The following is a 21,703-nucleotide window of genomic DNA, read 5'->3' as shown; positions in this document are numbered from 1 at the left end:
CCGTTTGCCTCTGCTACTTAGAAATTTCTGACTTTTTATTCTGCAAACCCCCTTGCCCATAAGCTGAGTGCTCATGGTGCTGGCAGTCTCCAGACCGTTCTCAGTAGTGGTGGCAGAAGACAGGGGGCCAAGAAGCTGTGTGGTGACTGTGCCCAGAGATACGATCTGGAGCTCTAGAGGGGTGGGAAATGATAAGCCGAGGAGAAATGGGCACAGGCATTTAAAAAGAGGGATTAAAGTTATTTTAATATTGAAGTGTACCTGATGCCTGAAGTCTTGAGCCCCAAAACCAGCGGAGAGATTCCCATTAACTCCACTTTGGGTATGCATCAGACCTTTTAAGAAAGCATCTTATTAAGCAACTAATTATAAACCTGCCCCTTCCATTGGATCCCAGTGCCCTCCATCCCACCTCATTCCTGTGCAGACTGTGTCAGCATCTTGCTCAGGCAGCTGCTTTATCCTCTGACTCTTTCTGGGCCCTGGGGCTTAGTGCTTCCAAAATGCTCCAGGAGCTCTAAAATCCTTTTGGAGAGTTTACTTTTTCTCCTTTCTCATACCCCTCTTGAAAGCAAAACCAGTTGAGAGGAACTGGGAGGGCACAGCCCCTTTGCCTCCTTTCCTCCTTGGCAAAATGAAAGGTTAAAGAAAAATACACAGGTTTACAGCTGCAAACAAGATGCTGAGACAGGAGTTCCTGTATGGGGGGAAGAAGTACACCCCATAAAGCAGCCAAACCTAAAAAAAAAAACTGAATAAAATCCTAGCAGGAAAAAAACAAGAGGCAACAGCAACTAAAAAAGCTCCTGAGGTCAATCAAAGTTCAGGACTTGGAGAAAGAAGAAAATCTGTGTGTATGGGAGAGAGAGGGAGAAGTAGCCGTGATTGAGAGAAAGGAGGCAAAAGGAGACAAGATAAATTGTGATTATCTGGTGGAATCAAGACACTTAACTGCCCTGTCTGATTCCTGAGGGGAAACAAATGGCATCTATAACTTTGTACTGCAGAAGGATAATTTGTCCCTGTTTCCTCAGCCCTCACTGGAGGCCAGGTCGGCACTTGGGCTTGTGGTGGCTCAAAAGGCATCCTCAGCACGGCCCCCAGCAGAGCTGGGCAAGCTGTCTGTCTTTGCACGTGCCCCAAGAGGGGTTTCTGACAGATGTGGTACTCCTTGGGCTCTGCACACCCTCTCCAAGTGGGACCTGTTGCTTTCTGATGATTTCCCAGTGATACAGACACCCTTGTGTGAAGATGCTAGTGCTGCTTTTGCAATCCTTTGGCAATTCCTGTGTTGCTTCTGTGAAAGAGTGTGGAGTCCAGCTGCAGAGCTGAGTATCGCTGGGTCAGGTGCTTGCCTTGGTCTGGCTTCATCTGTGGGTTGGGACAACAGCACCTTCCCTGTGATCACCCTGGAAAATGGGATTTCTTGCAGGCTGTGAAATGGTGACCATGGCACAGGTACTCCAGCTCTGTTTGCCTTGTGCTGTCCAGCTAGCCTGTTCCTCCTCCCTTGGTGCTGTACATTAAGAGGGGGGAAAAGATATGTGGGGGGTAGCAGGGAAGAGGCATGAAAGAAATTGATGCTAAAGAAATCTGTGGAAGGTCGCTTACGTGGTGGTGGAAGTGCTGAAGGAGCCCCGTGTGCTTTGCTGTGGTCCCCTCTCACTGCACCCTGCGTGCCTGGTTTACACCACATGCCTAAATTTAGCATTCCCCTGGGGTAGAGCTTGCAAAAACCAGAACAACAAATGACAAAGCAGTTATGAAGCCTCATTTCTTATTTCAGGGATTTGATCTGTATTTTATGCCTTTTTTTTTTTTTTTTTTTTTTTTCCCTGTAATGACTTTGGAGGTGCTCTTAAGTTAGGATGGTGATTACTGACTGGACAAGTAAGGGGAGCTCTTTGTTCTTGGAGCCTCGCTTGTGAGGGTTTGAGATGGTATTTTCTTATGATACGGTGCAGCTTACACTTTAATGTTCTCAGCTGCCCTATCTATCTCTTAATGAGGTTTCTTGTTTCTAACAAATAGAAGGAAAGAAAAGTTGAGGAGGGTACAGGCTCTGAATGTTTTTCATGTGTTTTTCTTTCCTCCTCTTCTACCCACCAAATCTGTCCTTCAGTTTTATGCCCTCAGACCAGAGAGCAGCCAAGCCCAGCACGCTGTTTCACAGGGATCTAGCTCTACATGTCTGCAGACTGGCGGGAGCAAGAGACACAGGTGGGATGAGGCACTCTGCCCAGAAAGGCCTTGCCTCGTTCTCCAGGTTATCCTGAATTTAGGAACTTAATTTAGGAACTAAATTCCCCAACAGTGGGAGGTAGCTGTAATGCAAAGAGACGAAGAAGAGTTACATGTTCATTTGCTGGTTGATTTTGTCTTTTTTCTTTTTCTCTCCTTTTTTTTTTTTTGTGCAAGTGCGTTTGCAGCACACAAACCATGAATGCAACTATGATTAGAGCTGGGTAGGGCATCCTTTTCATGTTCAGCAGGATTTTTAAGATTTTCCTTTCCACTGAGATGCAACCAAGACCTTTTGGAGTTTTGAAGTATTTGCGGTTCTGGAAGGAATTGCAGATAGCCTGTTGATCCAGGGTTTTTGAATGAGATGTAAAGGGGGAAAATCTGTTTATCCCATTAAATCTGAGAGAATACAGAGGTATGACCCTGGATTTATCTTGTTCTAGTTACTGGCTTTCACTGCAATGGGGACAGTCACAGTCTTTCTTGTTTCCTGGGGCAAAAAACCCCCTTTTCTAAGGATGGCTTCAGATGTCCTTCAAAATAAAACCAAGCTAGTAGCTAGTTTTATATCAAGGCTCTGCCATTTGAGAAAGTAGGGTTGCTTCATATCTCTGGTGTTGGCTTCACTGAAGATGGGAGCATTGCAGATAAGCTAGCTGATCACAGGACTCTTGCTTTTGGGTCTTTGTCCAAAAATGTCTTTGGTCATGACCTGTCACTTGCTTGCACCTGTGTTGGTGGAAGGAATTTTTTTTCCAGTGATTAATTGTAGCTGCTGCTTTAAAAAAAAAAAAAAAAAAAAAAAAAAAAAAAAGAGCTATTCCTTTTCCAAATAGAAATTTGTCAGGATTTGGGCACTGAGTCTTGCTGTGCTTTCATGCTGTGGAATAGTAATCTTACATTTTGTCCTCCCCATGGATGTGCTCTAGATGGCCTGAGTCATCTTGCTCTTTGTCATAAATGAAGCTTTTCATTTCATCAAAAGTTCAAGCTTTTAAAGCCCTTGTTAAATGTAAAGCATTTTGCTAGCTCTTGACGGTTTGTGGCTTCCTCTTGCATCCGGTCCTGAAGCTGATGCAGCCAGCCAAGCAGCTTGCAGAATTGCAGCTTTGGCAGCAGCAGCTATATAGCCCTAAAGTCACTCCTCTGAGTGCTCAAAGAGCACCGTGGCTCTGCCAGCCAGGGCATGGAAGGAGCTCCTTCCATGAATGGACCCTCAGGCCTGCCAGAATGACTGGTTTCAAGATGCTCTCCTCTAACAGCTATGGTCTACCAGCCTTTTTCAAGGGCATTTGGAGCAGGGTTACGGAAACAGATTTTTATGAAACAAGCCCGAGTTACCAAGAGCTTCACGTGGCTGCTGGTCCTCCCCACTATTTGTCACCAGAGTTTGCACAGACAGCTGTTTCACGTCATGCTAGGATGTTCCCCTGACTGTGGTCAGTGGCCTTGGGACCTGCCAGGCAGCTGGGTCCTCGCTTGAGTGCACTTCATTGATGCTGTATAACACTAAATTTTTAATCAGAAAGTCACGCAGTGCTAAGTCAAATGCCTTACAAAAGTCTATTATTTCTTTGCAGTTACCTTTATCTGCCAAAATTGTAATCTCATCAAAGAATAAAATCAGGTTTGTTTGACAAGGCCTATTTTCTATAAAACTGTGTTGACTGGCATTAATTATGTTCCTATCATTTAATTCTTTATTAATGGAATCTCATATCAGCTTTTTCCATTATTTCCACTGTGATTGATGTCAGCCCAATCGGTCGGTAATTGCCAGGGTTGCTCTGCTCGCCAAGCCGTGCCACCGCGTTTGCCCTCTGGCCTACTGGAGCTTCCCTCCTCTTCCCAGATGGATGAAACTTTGACATCTGTTCTCCTCGGCCAGATGATTTGGGGTCTTGGAGTGCTCTCTTACTGCCAAAGATTGCTCACACAGAGAAAATTCCACACACCGCATCCTCGAGGCCAGGTGGTCAAGGGGGTCTCCCATCCTTAGCTCTACCCATCAGCTTTTTTCCTCCCATCTTCTCCCCCTTCCTGCTAAGGAGGGGACTGAGAGCAGCTGGGTGGGTAACAGGCAGCCAGCTGTAGTCAGCCTGCTACAGCAGACTTTAAATGTGCTCAGAGCTGTCATGGAGAGATCTGAAATTATTTGAGGAGGTTCTTACAGGGCTGAGGCTCCAAGGGTGGTGACCATCCCTTGCTTTTGGAACAGTAGAAGTCATCCTGCTCCAGGAGTAGTGTAGAGATTAGAGAGAGGACACATGGCCCCCATGCAGCAGCTTCAGACAGTCTGGGTTTCCTCTCTGGTCAGGAAGAGATGTTTACAACCACATGCCCGCGAGGGATGGCTGAGCAAGGTCTCTGTTTTCTGGGGTATTCAGGATGCTGCAGAAGATGGTTTCAAACATAAGCTGGCAGAAGGTAGTGATGGATTTCTCCCAGTGCCTCTTAGACTCTCTGGTTGTGTGGGTTCCACATATGCCAAAAAGACGAGTGCTTGCTGCAGTTGCTGTGTTTAGAACAAACCCCACGTCTGTGTCTGGCTTCAGGTCCTACCAAATCCCTGAGCCTTGAGGCACCTGTGGGCATCATGCCCGTGCTCTTGGCCTTGGGGTGTTTGCTTTTAACTCGGGAATGTTTTTGCTGGTGGTGTCCCTTGGTGGAGGAAAGTGTGAGGGAGGCTGGTAGGTGCGTACCCAGAAGAGGCATGGCTTCCTCTACCATCTCTAGTGCCTGAGATGGCTGCACTTCTGCTGAGCTAATGTGGTTTTTCTCTTTTGAGAAAAGCAAGAGAGGAGCTGTGGTTCGATTTATCTGTGCTAGAGGGAACAGTAAGGCTCTGCACAGCTTGACTCCCCTTGCTGCTTGAGCCATTGTAGCACCATGAGGAAATAACTTGGGAATGACTTAAGGGACAAAGGCAGAAGACTTGCATTCCCCGACAAGGACAAGCAGGATGTTTTCAGGATTTCTCCCTCTCTGACCCATTTTACTCATGGTTTCTTTTCTTTCTGTCTCTCCCAGGTTCCTCAGTGACTCAGCTGCTGGCCCGAGACCTGGACAATGACCCACTGGTCTTTGGCGTGGTCGGTGAGGAGGCCAGCCGTTTCTTTGCAGTGGAGAGCACGACAGGGGTTGTCTGGCTCAGGCAACCCTTGGACAGAGAGGTAATGCTGCTTGCTGCTGAGAGCATCCTCTGCTGAGGGGGAGGGAAAAAAGCCTCTCTGCTCAGATAAATGGTGGCTCTCCACCTTAAGTGGCAGCTGAGATGCAGCCTGGGTGGTGCTCCCATGGGGAACTGGGAATCCAGGTGTGTCCATGATGTGGTCTGTCCCTAGCTACCCTGTCACTGTCCCCAGCTCAGTGGGGACAAGGGGAGCAAGCAGGGCTCTCTGATTCGGTCTGGATTGTTGGTTTTCCTGGATTCTGGAATAATATCTGTAAGTCTGGAAGTAAAGAAATTAATAAATGGAGGTGATCTGCCAAAGAGCCAGGATACTCATACATTCAGGGAAATCTACAGGCTGCTTCTTTAAAGCTGTATTCTGATTAAATCCTGTGCTATTTAGAGCAGCATGTGAAAAGATGTGAGATATCCCTGCTTATTTCAATGTCATCGTGACTTATAATCTGTGGATTCAGGTTTCTGGATGCTAGATCTGGAAAGATTCTTGCCTGGAAGCTGTTTCACACCCCTATTTTCAATGGTAGTTTTGGTGTGCAAGGGTGGTATCCCATCCGGGTGCCTGTTTTACAAAAGCCCTGGCCCTTGCAACATTCCTGAAGCAGGGAGGAAGGGATAGCACAGGCGCTTGGACAGGAGCTCGGTAAGACTGGGAGGAAAATACCGTATGGCTTAGGCAACAGGCTTCTTCCCCTGTGCTGCTTTCTGTTGCCTGTGTTCGGTTCTTCCTTTGCTAGCAGCAGTGTTGTAAAGATAAAAGCCCATTAACACACCTCAGGGCTGTCCCAGCCAGCCAGATGTGGAAGAACTGGGTGGTGGATGCTGCTCAGGCTGTGGAGGGCAAACCCAATTTTACAGTGTTGAGAGCGAGGCTCTGGAATATGTGTTTTTCTTCACCCCTCTCCCCTTCGCCTCCCTGTGCCAACAGCTGCTGGCATGAGTCATAAATCTTCCCTTATTCAAATGCCTACTGCTTCCCAATACTTATGATACCAGCCTTAAGCCAAGGAGGGTGATCAATAGATTTTTAGGTGTCTTTTGATGGAGAGTGGGAAAGGAGATGGGCAGAGCTTGCATGCATGGCTTGGCTGAACCAGGAGAGGAGCCTGCGCTGATGCTGGGGCTCAAAGTCAGTGATACCTGAAAGAGGGTGAAGGCAGACATGTGCATAGCTTGGTATGGGAAAGGTGTAAATGGCAGTCTGTGGTGGAGGAAGCAGGATGGTATGGGAAGGAAGGGATGGAGGTGGACAGGACACTGGGAGCAGAGAGTGCTGGCCTGGGTTCATGAGTTGAGAAAATCAGGGGAGAGAATACCATACAAGAAAAGTCGTAGGGGAAAAAAAAAAAAGCATAAGATCAATTATTGTACAATGGAGGAGAAAAAGATTTGAAAAGGGAGAGGGAGTCATAGTAAGGTAAATAATGCAGGAAAAAGGAAAATAGAAAGGAAAAAAGGAAGGAGCAGATGTATAGAGGCAAAACAAATTTTAAAAGATTTTTTTTTTTTACTCCCACAAAGATTAGAAGGAGAACAGGTTTAAAATAGAAAAAAATCCCACCTGAGGCTAAAAAACGTATGTGCTAACATGAAGGGTGGAGGCAGAAATTAGCAAGTGGCAGTTTCTCAGATTATTTTATGAAGTTTTTAAAATTTAAATGCTCAACAGGTTGTTTCTTATCTCCTATTTTTCTTTTTTTCCCTACTGCTTTGTCCCTCAAGGTGGCACCGATGACTAGGGGGGGGATGGATGGAAGACTGCTGCAGTAGGGTGGGATGTTGCAGGGAGCAGAAGCTCTCCTCTGCATAGGTCTTTCAGCTCGTCATTCTGCCTGCAAGCATTGCCCCAAGGCAGGAGCTGGGAGAGGCTTTCTCAGGCTGAATTTCCCATCTGTTTGGACCGGGGGCCTGAGGCGGGGGCAGATGTGGGGACAGGAGGGGTGGACACTATGGTGAGCTGTTTCCCCAAGTCCTTATCCAAGATGAACTGCTACCCTGGTGCGAGCAGAGCTCCTGGCCTGGGCACTGGTGGCTGCTGCCTGTCCCTGAGCCGGTCTTATTAGGAATAAATCAACCAAATTGGCGGCGTGGTGAGCCTTTTCAGGCCTGCTGTCCAGCCTGTTCTGCACGATGCTTTGGAAACATGAGGTTGCTGTGCTCTGGCAGCTTGGGCTGGGACACAGGGGGCAGGAAGGGATGCTGGAGGAGGAAGGGGTTGCTGGGACTGGGGGAAGTGAAACACCAGCTGGTTCCCAGGTACCAGATAGGTATGGTGGTCCAAGTCCTGCTGTTCATTCCTGTGCGACTCCTTGGTAAAACTTGAGCGAAATGATAGCTGCTGGAAAAGAAAGGTCTGCCTCCACTGGCAATATCCCCCTGCCCTAACACCGAAATAATCCCCTCTTCCCCACTTGTCCCTCACCCCAGCACCAGTGACTCTAGCACATTGCCATTTAAGACCGAGCTGTTAATTTAGTTAAAGCAATAAGGGGCAGAGAGGACTGCACAGGCATTTTTTTTAATAGGCTTATGGGATTTCAGCCAGTTCTTACTACAGACCCTGGGCTTATCCCAGTGTTCCCAGCTATGTGATATCCCAAGAACTGCTGCATAGCAGGTAAGTTAGGAAAGCAGCAGCAAGATTTAATGTCCTCAGTGAAACTGTGGTATTGTCATCTCAAACAAAAGCTAATTACACAGTTTTTTCTTTGGACTTTCTTGTCTTTTTGCATCGTCCCTGTATCTTGCAGTCAGAGATGGTGCCACGCTACAGTACACCGTGGGTGGAAAACTGCCTTTCTCTGCCTTGCACTTACTCCCTCTTGCTGCTACAAGCAGGCAGCCTGCAGCACCAGTGACTGGGCAGGCGTGCAAAGAGAGCTGGGGCTTGCTGGCACGCTACAGAAGGTTAAACAGTGGGCTCCTTTCATCTACTTTAGCCTAGTTGTCTGTTTAAAGTGCTCAGTCGGATAGTTGGTTCTTTAGTCCCTGCATCCCCCTGACCCAGGGCAGATGGCTTTCTGCCTGTGAAATGTGGCTGGAGCCTCGCTGGCATTGACATTTCTCAGCATTTTATACTTAACATAGGTAATTGCACTCAAGCACTCCTTCTCTTCTTGAAGGTCCTGAAAGCATTTTGCATGTAATAATATTGGCTAAAAGTCCCAAGCCTGCCATCTGCAGATAAACACTACAGTATCTTTAATTATATGTTTTCCTTCTCCTTCCTTTTCAGACTAAGTCAGAATTCACGGTTGAATTTTCTGTCAGTGACAGCCAAGGGGTAAGTGTGACTTCTCATTTCATGGTCTATGGCACAGGTGGAGGGGAGACAGGAGGATGAGCGTGGGTTGCCGGGGGACCTTCTGCATCACCCTGGGGGTGTCTGGGGAGTGGGGCCAGCCCTGGCCATCGCTTGCCGAAAGCCCGACTCGGAAAACATAGCCACAAGCTTCTTTTAGGTTTTAAATCCATGCATAAAGCTGATGTCTGCTCTCTGTCGTTATCCTTGTGACCACAGGTGATCAAAGGGACGGTCAACATCCAAGTTGGAGATGTGAATGACAACGCCCCGCAGTTCCACAACCAGCCCTACAGCGTCCGCATCCCGGAGGTAGGGATTGTCACAGCCTCTCCATGCAGCCTGGCTCCTGGCTTTTCCCTCGGTGGCCACACTTGCTGCCTGGCTGCCACCACTGGGCTGTCTGCTTGGCTGTGTGTGGGCCACCGAGGTACAGAACTATTCTCCTGCCCTGCACCCTCCCTGGGGCTGGGGGAAGGTTAAGCCTCTGGAAGTTACTGTTGCCTGAAACTGGGCAGAAGTGAAGTGACCATGTTCTGGGTGTTGGGGGAAGGCAGGTGGAAGAGGAGACTTGGATCTCAGAGTCTTTGCAGCCTTGGTGAGGTCTTTCCCGTGACAAATGTGAAATTTGAAGATAGCTGTAAATGGGTACCTGTTCTTTTTCTTCTCCTTTGAGACGGGGGTGATGTGCAGCTCTTGTCACAGAGGCCACCTGAGGCAGGAATAAATGTTTCTACAAATGCCAGATTTCTGGCAAAGTCCTGCCCAAAGACTTCTGCCTTTGCTGGTGGTTCCCTTTGACAGCTCCGTAGCAGGACTTGTCCCATGATGTCCTAGGTATAAAATAGGTATGAAGGGACCACAGGAGATCATCTGGCCCAAGCTCCTGCTAAAGCAGAGAGTATTTTCTTGTTAGATCAGGTTGTTCAGGGCTTTATCCAGCCAAGTGTTGAATATCTCCTAACACAGAGCTTCCACAACCTTCTGCTGCTCTATCTCTGTGTTGGCCGTTGCAAAGGAGGTAACACCTAGTCATACCATCAGGGAGAACTTCTGCACCTGGAGCTCAGCTTGGCAAAAATACGCCAGGAACTTACAGTTCTGATGTGAATTTAGACTTTAAAGATGTGGAGTGGAAGGTGGTTTCTGGTGCTAGGAGGACAAGGTTTGGGGCGTTAGATTTTAAACAGGGGATTAGTACGGCATTTCATATCCTCCAGTGGAGGAAACCTCTCCCTCTTGCATCCTGGTGCCAGGGCAGAGCCCATTTTTCCCAGTGCATGCTTTGGGGTGTGGATGAGGTCAAGTGTGCATCTGTGTGTGTGTGTGAAATCAAGCAGTCGTTGGTAATTGAGAGGTATATATGATTGTGTTACAACAGTTTATTTAATATGCTGGCTGCTGATGCCCTGCTGTGCTGGGCTTTGATCTTTCCCTGTCCCTCAGCTGTGAGGATGAGGTTTCTTCATTAAGTTGCTTGTGATGTACGAGCCAGGAGTTTTAGTCTCATCTTTGCGCCAAGTCATCTGAAACCTCCTTTTGAGAATGACACTGGGTCAGAGTCATTTCTTCTCCTCTTTACAGCACAAATGGTGCAGAAATGGCTTGACAAAGGCTGCACAAGCTGCTCCTTGCTCTCGCCTTTCTGCTTGGTCCTCTGGAAACTGATGGTGGCCACCTTGCCTTGCTGCTTCTGGTGATGGGTTGTCTGCAGAAGTCTGCAAAGCAGAAGGAATGTCAGTTGGATTGAAGGAGAATAGTCTCCTTTCCTGTGCCCTCAGACTTACCTCTGGTTTTGCTATTTACAGCACCTGGTACAGAGGGCTCCCTTCTCCACATGGAGGGAGAGGGGAAGTGGGTTTCTGTGCCTCGGGAACTGGTGTTGTATTAACCCTGGTGTTTATATACCTGGGGCGTCTGTGCTGTATTTCCTCTTGCTCATTGCTTCTGCCCCGAGAGCCGATACTGCAAATCTTAAGCCTTCCACATTTCCAATCTTAACCTGTGTTAGTCCTGCGGAGCGGGGAGGACAAAGGTCCAGTGCTGCTTTGGAAAATTAAGGCTGGGCGAGGAAAGGGAACTGCAGACAGGTCATTTGGACAAAAAAGTAAAATAAAAGGAGATTGAGCCCCAGAGTCTCCCTCTTGCTTGTCATGCTGCTTTGCCATGAGTAACGATTCTGCCGGGAGGGATTTCCAGGACCACCTAGTTGTTTGGGGTGTAGCAGGCACAGTGCTTCCACCAGAGTGCCTGCTCTGCCACTTGGCCTTCAGAGCTGTGCTTTTCTGGAGGTTGTCCTAATCTAATTATAGAGCATAGCCTGCCAGTTTCCAGTTTCTAGCCGTGATCCTTAACCAAGGGCACCAATCAGAAGTAATGAGCCACAACTGTGTTGCTCAGCCAGCATCCTGGAGACACTTCTGTTCTTCTGCCAGGGAGAGAGCCTTGTCTTGTCAGGCACTGTGAGAGCAGGGGGTGGGGTCCAACCACCTAAAGAGGACCCTCCAAGGGCTAAGGCCCACAGGAGATGTGAGCAGTGAACTTACTCTGTGTGTACTGGCACAGATAGATCTTGAGGAAAAGATGCCCACTTGCTTTGAGACCTTTGCTTGTCTATGGTTTTTCCCTGTTGCTTGTCCACAAGTATTCAGAGTTTGAGGTGATGTGTCATGGAGAGGAGCCTTCAGAAGCTGAGGCCCCCAGAGTCTGGGCACACCTGGAATGCAGCTGAGGCAGGGGAACCAGTCATGGTAGGGGATGATGCTGTCATCCCCAGTGCTCCAGACAGCTCAGGCCAGGGTGTGCAGCAAGGGTGTGGGTAGCAAAATCTGTCTTAAAGACCTGCCAGCCCAAGATGAAGGGCCTATAGCTAATGAATAAATGGGCTGGAGCTTGGGGATGGAGAAGAGGCTAGTAGAAGTGCTGGTGGGGCTTTGCATAGACTGGCTCTGTGCAGAATTGGCAGCTAATGAGGGTTTTTCTCTTTTTAATTTTGAGATAAATGGATGTATCGATTTGCAGTTGTCCTAGCTAATGGAGCAGCAACAGAAAGGCTATTTAAACCTCGCTGCTATTGTGTGGCACTGGGAAAGTCAAAAGAAGAGTGTGCATAAATAAATGGAACATGAAGTAAACTGACCTTTAAAAACAATACTGCCTCTAAATACCCGTCCTGGCATTTTATGCAGTCCACTTGATTTGAGAATGGGAATTTATTTGGGCATGGGCTGCAGACTGTGATTCCTCTCTAGCATGGGGAGGGGGGAGAGGATGCCCAGGTTAACTGTGGGTTCTTCCTTGTCACAGCAGCTCTGAATACCCAGACCAGGGATTGCTCATGTGTTAGGCTGATGCCGCTGGTCCTCTGCGCTTGTCATGTCTTAATCGCATCCCTGGTACCTGCCTGGAATAGCTGACCGAGGGCCTGTGTGTCAGGAGAGGGATATTGCTCCAGCGTAATCGTCCATCCCGTCTGGGCAAGGGCGCCCTGTGATTTGCTTGTCAAAAGGCAACGAGGCGGTGCGGACACTTTCAAGTCTGTAAAGAAAAGGGGAATCCTGCTAGAATTGGCAACTTAATTCACCAAGCTGGCCTCGACAGAGCTCATTAAGTTCTCGTGTATTCATTTCAGGCTAATGGCTGTCATGCTGACTGCTGTTTGATTTGCTATAATAGACTTTTATGGCTTTCCAGTTTGCTAGGACGTGTGTGTCTGTGCCCTGTGGTGCTGCTGTAGTACATTAGTTAGCTGCTCATGTGCTTGCTACTCTGACCTTCAGGGTTTGTTCTCCTCTTAGATGCATCTCTTGCACTTCACCTCTTTCATGCATTCTTTTTCACTCTCCTCATCTCACCCAGCCCCAGGGTACCGTGTTTCTGTGAGTCTCAGGGTTTGGCTTTTAAATCGGGAGAGATGTATTGCTAAGCCCATGGCAGGCTGTTGTGGCGATGCCTCAGTTTCTGACAAGTCCGATCTGCTTTATCTAATCTGTTTTTCCGTTTCACTGGATCTGTAGGAAACTAGTCTTGTTGGATTGTCATGGTCCAACGCTTTTACGTGAAGCAAGTGAAGTGCAGCCAAAGCCCCATGTTGGTTTTGTGGTACCTGGTGTGGTGTTGGGATCAGGGTGGGCTGTTCCCTTTGGTGCAGGCTTTCTTGTCCCACCTTCCAAGTATGAGACCTTCTGGGGCATGCAACCCTCCACTTTGCCTTTGAAGCAAGCAACCTTTAAGCTTATGCTTAAAAGGCATAACTCTGCAAGCCTCTTCTGCATCTGCTACTTCCAGGTGCCACGCCGTCTACAGATCTTGGGTCCTGCAGAGCTTCTGCAAATGCGGAGGCCATCATGTGGTGTGGTAACCAAGTCCAGTATCTTCTTGTGAGGAGCTGTTTTCCCTCACAATTCCCCCAAGTCTTGAGCTTGTTGATCAAGTCCAAACAATCTCTGGCGTTCTCTTGGCCCTGAAGCATCAGCAGTTTTCATGTGCTGGCAAAATGGTCACTTAATTGTTGCTTTCTTTGCTGAATGTTTCCTTGGGAGGTTTCCAGTGGGACTTTCTTTCCTTCAGTGCTTTCCCCACCTTGTTCCTCCTGTTATACTTAATGCATTGAGTGGTTTATAAAGCAATGCATATTATTGGGTTACATCTTCCAGCAAAAAGCTGTCCTCAGCCAGGCTCTGGGCCAGAGGCTGCTGTTTAGCACCCCAGCTGCTCATGAGATGACAGTTAGACCACAAAAAAGTATCTGTAACTTGGCAGGAGATAGCAACTGTAACAGGGTGCTCTTTTCAAAAGGCACCCACTGCATCTACAACCACAACCATCCACCTTGGGACTGTGCTTATCTCATCTTGAGTCCAAGCAAGCATGAGGAAGGGCTGTGGGAAAGGAGTTTAAAAATAGAAAGGAGAGTTTCTGGGCAGCATCAGCTAAGGTAGCTACAGTCCAGCTTGCAGGTGTCACATCTCCTGAACTCGGCCCTGATTTACCGATTTATTTTAATTGGGAGGCAGGCAGGCACTTACCATCAATAGCAATCCCTTCTGCTCAGGGAGTAGCCTTTGGGATTGAGCCTTCACAAGCTGCTGGTCACCATTTCCATCTTTAATGTGGTGGTGTAGTTGAAATAGTGGCTTTTATGACGTGTGTGGTTTTGTTTTTTTTTTCCAACTGTGTAGAAGTGTTTGATGAGGAAGGGGAGGAAAAGGAGGGGACTGTTGCTGCCCTGTCCCATTACACAGCCTGGAACCCAGACCATGCTGGATGGTGAGCAGGGGCAGGGAGGATCAGAGAAAGCCCCAAAAGCCCTAGCTGTAATTAAAATTATTATTTTGCTTTAATGGCAATAATGTTGGTAATTACATCAGTTTCCCTGCCATCCTGCCCAGGAGTCTTCAGGGGCTCGTATAATTCTATTGCGATGGCTCTGAGGCCTGATGCTGCGCATATGAAGCAGCTGCAGCGAGTGTGAGCTCTCGCTTCAGCCACATTAGCCATTCCCTTGCACGTTCACAGGCACCTTTTGCTTGTTGTTTGTTTTGGTTTGTTCATGTGTCCCCCTGTCCCCCCCCTCTTTAAATAAAAAGCCTTTACATTGAAGCTGATGATAACAGAGCTGATAAAGATGTTCCCACTACGTTGCAAAATGGCCTATAATCATTGTTGGCTGCTTTTCTTCCTAGTTTTGTTGGGTTTTTTTCCCTGCTCTTCCCCTCTCCCTCCAGCCTTCTCCCCACTCACTGTTTTCCTTCTCTCCCTGCCCATACGCTTTTGTGTGGATTTTAGAACTGAGCAAATGATTTACAAAGAATAACTGATCCACCAAGTACAGCCTTACTCTCCTTCCACCACTTCTGCGCATGCAAAATTTTCAACTAATACAGTTCAATACAAACTCCTCTGCAGCACTTTGGATGCAATTTAATTTACTTATGGCATTTTGTTTTTAAAAGAAACTTCCTGGAAAGGCAACAAACAAATTTGCTAATTATTCAAGCTTTGTTTATTAAACACTGTTGGGGAGAAGCCAGCCAGTTGTCTTTTGTGGGTAGGCAAGCATCTCCACCTCCCTTCCACCCTGGCATCCCATGGGCATGGCCAGTGCTGGGGACTGAGGGTGATCTCTCACCCCTGTCGCAGATGTGGGAGGTGAGGCTTCAACTGGCGGTTGCTGCAAGAAGAGAGCCTGCACTGCACAGGTACGCAGTGATGATCTGCAGCAGGTGAAACATTTTCCAAACTGCCTGAGCATCCTCATTTCTAATTGTTTGTTTTTGCTGGGTTTCAAAACCAGCCTCCCTCAGCCCTGAAGGAATAGCTGGCTGACAAAATGATGGGTTAGATGTCCACATTGTCTCTCCAGCTTCACAGAGCTGGTCACCATGCACTTGTTTTGATCTTTCTCCTTTACAGACTTTGTTTTTATTACTAACTTTGTTCAGCAAACTCCTGCAAGCAGAGACGCATTGTGAAGGCTGTGCCCTTCCCTTCAATAGTCTTAAGATCAGGCGTACTGTCCATCTATTAAAAAGCCATCTCTTAGCTGGATGAGATAATCCTTTTGAGAGGGTTTCATCTCCTCTGTAATCACTAGGTAGAATATAATATCCCTCAAAGAAATTATGCCTCCTCTCCTTCTCTCTCAAACCCAGCCTGCATGATCCACCAAGATGGGGTTATTTCTATATTGCCTAGGAAGATTGAATGTTAAAACATATCTTTACGTGGAGAAAATTGCCAGGTCAGGATTTTGCCAGCAGTGCCATGGGATGCCTGTTTTCATCAGTAATCGAGAGGCTGTGCGAGTGGCTGTTTCCTGGCTTGCGCTGGCATGGAAGAGCAGAAAGAAGGGGAGCTGAGAAAGTAGCAAGCGGGTAGGGACTGAGGGATGTGAATAATGCACAAGTCATCAGGCTGAGTTTACTGGGGGGAGGGGGGGGGATGCCATGTGTGTAGGCACGCTGGGTACGTTTGGCTCTGGGGCAAGTTTGTAAATATTCATAAAGGTCCCACTTTCCACATGCAAGCAAAACATAAATGGGCTGTTTTAAGTGTAGGGAAATACAGGCACCGTCTTGAGTGTTCATTCTAGCTTTTGGATGCTGGCAGCTCCTTTGAGCAAGAGCTTGGAAGCACACCAGGCAGCAGCTGCCATCTCCCTGCTCTTTTCCGCCAGCACTGAAGAAAGGCATTTAAACGAAACGGACTGCAGTGCATTGAGTAAAAAAGGGTGTTTGGGCTAAAGGGTTTGCACAGCTGACACCAGAGATATCCCTGGGATTTCTGTGGAAACTTTACTTTTCAAGAGGTGAGATGCTTATGAGAGACATATGCTGCATTTCTATGATGAGACATGGAGGATTTGAGTGACATGGCTTGGGTACGGGTTGTTGTATGGGGCTGGGAGGCTCATAAGAAGTCTCTCCTTTCCTTGCATGGAGGAAGCCAAAGTAGGTGCTTGGACCTAGAAGCATCCTTCCCTCTGAAGGTCATCTTGACAAAGTGCAAGCTTTTGTCATGATTGTTGCTGCATATACTGTGATGCCAGACGGAGAACGTCATTGGGTCTTGAGTGACGTCCTGATGTCCTGGGGAGAAAGTCAGTCTCTGCCTCTGGCAGTCCTGTCCCTTGTCTGGCTTCACCAGTAAACAGGAGACCCTGGTCCTTTAAAACATGTGCCCAAGGAGTGAAATGAGAGACGCAACAGAAACTACTGGGGCGGAAAACTCCAAATGGCGTGGAAGTAATGTGTAAAGTGTCCTGGAGATAACAGTCATTTCCACCAGGCAAAACTTGGGCTGTTTCTGGAAGGATACTGCAGCAAGGAGGGGGGGCAACCTGAAAATCAGAAATAGTCATGCTGTTCTGACCAGTGCAATGCTGGGGTAGACGAGGGGGACAGGGGACAGCAGGAAGGGGAGAAAACAGCAGATTTAGATCTGAAAGGAACGCTGGTGTGGGGCAGCCAGCAATTCAGTGCTGTTGTGCTGGGGAAATAAGACTCCTGGAGCCAAAGAAATAATCTTGGGGTTAAACCACAACAGGGCAGAGGAGGAGAAAGTGTACAGGAGCATTCTCCAAGCCAGAACCACCCAGATGAAGAGGGGAAAGGTAATTTAGGCAAATCAGTAATCATTCCTCTTAGAAGAAATGGGGACAAGGCAGAACACCCTTGCTCACTAAGCTCCTGAGCAGCCCCAGGACACAGGCACGCTGGTGATGCTCCACGGCAGTTTGTATGGGTGCTGAGGCCCCAGATCTGCCTGTCCCTTGCAGATTTTTTTTTTTTTTTCCCCAAGGCTCTGAATTTATTTTGAGTGTCCATCCCAGACCCATCCCCGAGGTCAGGATGATGTCCAAGCTCAGGATGGCCGATGCCAAGTGATGATGGCTGCCAGGGCTCCCCTTGGCCCCGCTGGGAGCGAGCGACTGGGTTGCTGAGGTGGAGCATGCTTCCTCTGGAGCAGAAGCAGCGGCTGCGGTCCTGCAGCATCTCTTGCTGCAGGAGCCATCTAGGCTTGGGCTGAAAGCCTGCTCTTTTCCAGGGGACTGGAAGCACCCGCACGGGGTGTTTGAGCCCAGCCCTTTTGGTATAATTACACTTACACATCTGGGCAGCAGATGGCTTCAAGGTCTCTTCCTTGTCCCCGGCAGGAGGAAGGGCGCTCTGCTGCCAGAAACGGGCAGAGGAGCGAGGAGCTAATGAATGTGACCTGATAGCAATTACTTTTATTTTATCTCTTTCCTCCGATTAAGATATTCTCCCAGAAACACTGGACATAACTTCTTATCTCATGCCAACTAACAAAAGCCGCATTCCTTCCCTCTGTGTCCCTGTGTGGTTTACCTCCCTTTCTGTACATCATCTTTTAAGTCAGCAGCAGGAGCGTGTCTGGCCGTATAAACGTTTATTAACACGTTCAGGCTGCGAAGGCAGCGTGCATGTAGCAACTGCTCAGTGCAAGGCAGCAAAAGAACCTTCACTGAAAGTGGTTTTGGGGGTTTTTTGGGGTTTTTTTTTAGCCTACATAATCATAATCATGTACTTTGTTTTGGGCTCCTTTTTCAATTGTGGTGCCTGTATTAAGGTATAATTAAGGTCATGCAGAAATGTACTGTGCTGGGGGATGGTGCCCCAGCTGCTGCCGTTTTAGGGTACGGGCTCTTTTCAACATGAAGTAATTGAGCTCAGCAGGAGACTTGTGAGGTGGGCACATGTTAGCATCCTCACTCCATGAAGCTAGGGAAGGTGAAGCTAGAGCTGGCAGAAGAGGCTTGCCAAAGCATTTTTTCAGTAAAAAATGCTGGGTTTAATTAAGATAGAAATATTTAGGAAAAATCTTGCCATTTTGACAGCAAAGCTGGGCAGAAATAGCATTTCAAAAGAACAATAAAAATCACTCTTGCAATAGATTCATCCAATTTCTTTTTCAGAATTGCATTTTGTGTTTTATTAGTTTGTAATATGTCAGTGACAGTCATGTATAATAAGGTTTCTATGGCTGGTCATACTTTGTGATAAAATAATAGACTAAATCAGTCTATAAATTTTTAAAATATTTATATGTGAAGTGAACTGCTGCTATCATTTTCAAACTATTTTCATTACAAATTGAAGAAATTTGATCAAGGAAGGTGGTTCAATCAGTATTAGGCAACCATTACTTAATTTCAACTCTTAATTGCTGTTGAGACTTAAAATGTGGTTGATTTATATTGTCAGTGTGAATAATGAAGAAGCAGGAAAACTGAATATAAGGTTCAAGGTAATTTTGTTTCAAGAAAAAAAATCCTGGAAGTCTTTAATTTTCGTGATTTGCTTTAGGGGGGATAAGAAGAGCATTTCTTATTTTTTAATTTTTTTTCTAAATGAGGATGCAAACCAAATTTGGATGGAGGTCGGTTCAGACAGCTGATGTCCTGTGGGAAGGCTTGGGCTGGGAGGCAGTGTGATGCTGAGCTGCTGGGCATCTACAGAGATAATCTCCACCGCTGCAATATTGCCATCAGGCCCGCTCCCTTCTGAGCAGCTGAACTGAGCAAATGTGCGGTAGATGAACTTTGCAAACATGCTCTTGCGGTTTTCTTGCCTACCTGTTGCCCCTTTCCTGACTCCTGCTGCGTTTCTGCCACTCTGCCTTGCTCTCCAAAGGTGAGGCTCTGCTCTTTTTTTTCGTGTGAGCAGCTCACCAGGCAGTTTTGTGCACACACACACACTTGCACGTGCATGCAAAGGGTCTCGGCAGGTAGCCATGCAAGCCAGCTCCGCGTCCTGATGCAGCACAGCTCATCACAATTTGCTTAGTTATTTGGAGGTGCATGGGTGGAAGGAGAGAGCTGGTGGCTGTCACCCTGTGTAGGCTAGCTGTTTGTCCCGCTCTTTCCAGGGACAGAGCTTATTCAGTGTGTTGGGGGTGGGGGCTTCGCTGGGGTGCCAGTATGGTGTGTTTGGCCACAGCCTGCCCGTCTCCTCCAAGCTCAGGTGGGGGTTATACAGACGGCCTCCCTGTTTTTCAAACCTGCCTTGGTTTTCATCATGTTGATATGTCACTTCCAGCTGGGCTTGGCCTGCAGCTGTAAATCAAACTTGAAAGGGTAATGGGAAGGGAGAAGAGGAGATGTTGAGTCAGCCACCTCCTGCCCAGCCTGTGTGCGATGAGGCTGGGTTGCTCATATGTGTTTGGAGGTGCCTCCTGCTTAGGTGACCTGGGGTCTGGCTGCTTTTGCCAGGGTGGCCACCAGCATTACCTTCATACTGGTATTTAAGGAAGGGAAAAAACAGGAGTTTGTAACTGGTAGGCAGGTGTGCTCACCTCAGGCATGTTTATTTAGCACTTCAGTTCATCACCAAGAATGGAAGATGTAAGTATCTTCCTCTAACTAGTAAATCTTTATTTAGAGGTAAGTTGAGAGCACAGCCCTCTGAGCTTAAAGAGGGGACCTAACTCTGCTTTATACCATAACCAGACCTTGATGAACAACTTGAATGGGGAATGATTTCTGCTCCATGTGTGATTGGGAGGACCCCAAACCTACATGGGTCAGGAGCCACTGAGCCAGCACTTGGAAAATAGCTCTATTGGACGTTCTAGAAATGCACAGCCAGATGTTCTTGCCTTTCAGGTGGGCTGAGAGGGTTAAAGCATAAAGCTGTTCCGCTGCAGTGGTTAGTTGATGGCCCGTGAAGCATCGCAGGGGTTTTCAGCTGGTTGGTGAAACAGCAGGACAGGTGGATATTTTGTTTTCCTATATGTAACTTGTGTGATTTGGGAAGCAAATTTTGCAAAGAGGTTGTTTCTTCTGGTAGGAGCCCCAGAGGACTGCGGCACTGCTGTTCACCCCTGTCTTTACAGTCAGCAGGGAAATGGGTGTTGGGGCTTAAGGCAGGTGGCAGGCAAGTGGGGATGTCTCTGCCCTGTGGGACACAGCTGCAGCATTGCCTCACAGCACGTCTGTGCTGTGTGCAAACTCCTGTTCAGGTCTGAGGGCTGCCCTGAGTTTCAGGGGATGGGCTGGGAGAAAGCTGAAAGCCTGCATCCTCCTAACATGGGTGGGCCAGCCTGGTATCCCACCGCATATCACAGGGGGCCTTCTCTGCAAGGCTTTCTCTTGACAACTTCATATCCAAGGGCCTTGAACACAAGAGCTACCTATCTGCAAGGCAAATGTGGGTTTTTTCAGCAAGGTTGTACCTCCAGAGCATGTGCTTCATCACCAGTCCCTCATCGTCATCTTAACTGGTGTCTTGCTGTGTGCTCGCACATCGTGTTTGGTCTGCTTAGATGATGCTGGGAGGATGGCAGACCTACTTTTTGCTTTTAGTTGTATGAAGCAGTGAATCCTTCATTGCGTTATTTTCTTGTGGTGAGGACGGCTGAAAAGAAGAGTGTAGGCAGCTGTGTTGTGCTGACCTGCTTCTGTGGAGGCGTATGGGGGTGTTCGGTGGCCCAAGCAGCAGCGATGGTGATTTCTGGTTGCACCTAATACGCGTCTCTGAGGTGTCTGGTCTGTGTGCCTGGTGGTTGGGCTATGGGGGCTCAAGAGGCAAGTGGAGGCTGGAAGAAGAGCAAGGAGGAGCCCAATCCCTGGCAGGAGGGTGCCTGGCAAGGAAAAGACAAGGCAACCTGGAGGAGACCTTCAGGAAAGGTGGGTGGCAGAGACAGGAGAGCCAAGCCTCATGCCTACTGCAAGGGCTGTGAGCCGCATCCCTTCTGCACGTTCGCGCTTGAGGCTGGGCTGCAGCAGGCATGGCGTTTTTTTTGGGGGGGTGTTGGTTAAAAAGCCTCACCAGAGCGTTATGGAATCGGAATGTGAAGGGTAATTGAGCTGAAAGCCATTCTGTTCCCGCAGCCTGCACCGCGGGACCCACTGAAGCGCCCTCAAATGCCTGCCTGGGAATCCCGCTGAAAGAGCGGGAGGTGGGGGGAGCGTCCCCTCAGCTGTCCTCCTGTCCCCCGTGCTGGTGGGCGAGGGCAGGAGGTGGTCACTAGAGGGGTGATGTGGAGAAGCCAGACTAATGACAGATGAAGGTTTCGTGTGAAAAAAGCACAGAAAGGTAAATAGGCTCCTGAGCTGCAATCTCCGTCCGTGCAGGCATCGGTATGCTCCCTGAATGAGTCCTTGCAGCTTGGACGGCATCTCCCTGCATCCATCTGTGATCACGTCCTCCCACTGCACCCCTTCTCCGTGGAGGACGTAGGAGCAGAGTCCCACCAAACAACCCCGCGCCCCCCTCCCCATGACACCCATTGCACAAATACCACCCACATAGGGAGAAATGCCCCACTGGCATGGCCAAGTAGGTGGTATTTTCAAATAATTAGAAGGACTGGATGGATTTAAAAAAGAAGAGAGGGATGTGGTTAATCAAGAGAACTGTAATTACTAAACACTGCTGTGAGATGTTAGTCACTGCTCCAGTCCTCTGCCCCTCTAGTGGAGGGAGCATGTGGAAGGGGATGGGGGC

The 21,703-nt window shown here is 48.1% G+C and overlaps 1 protein-coding gene across 2 annotated transcripts in view; it reads left to right on the top strand.

The window, feature by feature from the left end:
* CDH23 (cadherin related 23) overlaps positions 1 to 21,703 on the top strand; it is a 213,390-nt gene that overhangs the window by 45,845 nt on the left and 145,842 nt on the right. For both annotated transcript variants that reach the window (XR_008747265.1, XM_055804362.1), the window contains exons 4-6: positions 5,275 to 5,417; positions 8,670 to 8,717; positions 8,955 to 9,047. Coding sequence is in view for 1 of the 2 variants with exons in the window: in XM_055804362.1 (XP_055660337.1) it covers positions 5,275 to 5,417; positions 8,670 to 8,717; positions 8,955 to 9,047 (284 nt within the window). In the remaining variant the exon portion in view is untranslated. The remainder of the gene's footprint in view (positions 1 to 5,274; positions 5,418 to 8,669; positions 8,718 to 8,954; positions 9,048 to 21,703) is intronic.

This window comes from Falco peregrinus, chromosome 1 (genome assembly GCF_023634155.1).
Source record: "Falco peregrinus isolate bFalPer1 chromosome 1, bFalPer1.pri, whole genome shotgun sequence".
NCBI lineage: Eukaryota > Metazoa > Chordata > Aves > Falconiformes > Falconidae > Falco > Falco peregrinus.
The sequence above is the reverse complement of the archived record's forward strand: the minus strand, read 5'-3'. Positions and strand labels throughout refer to the sequence as shown.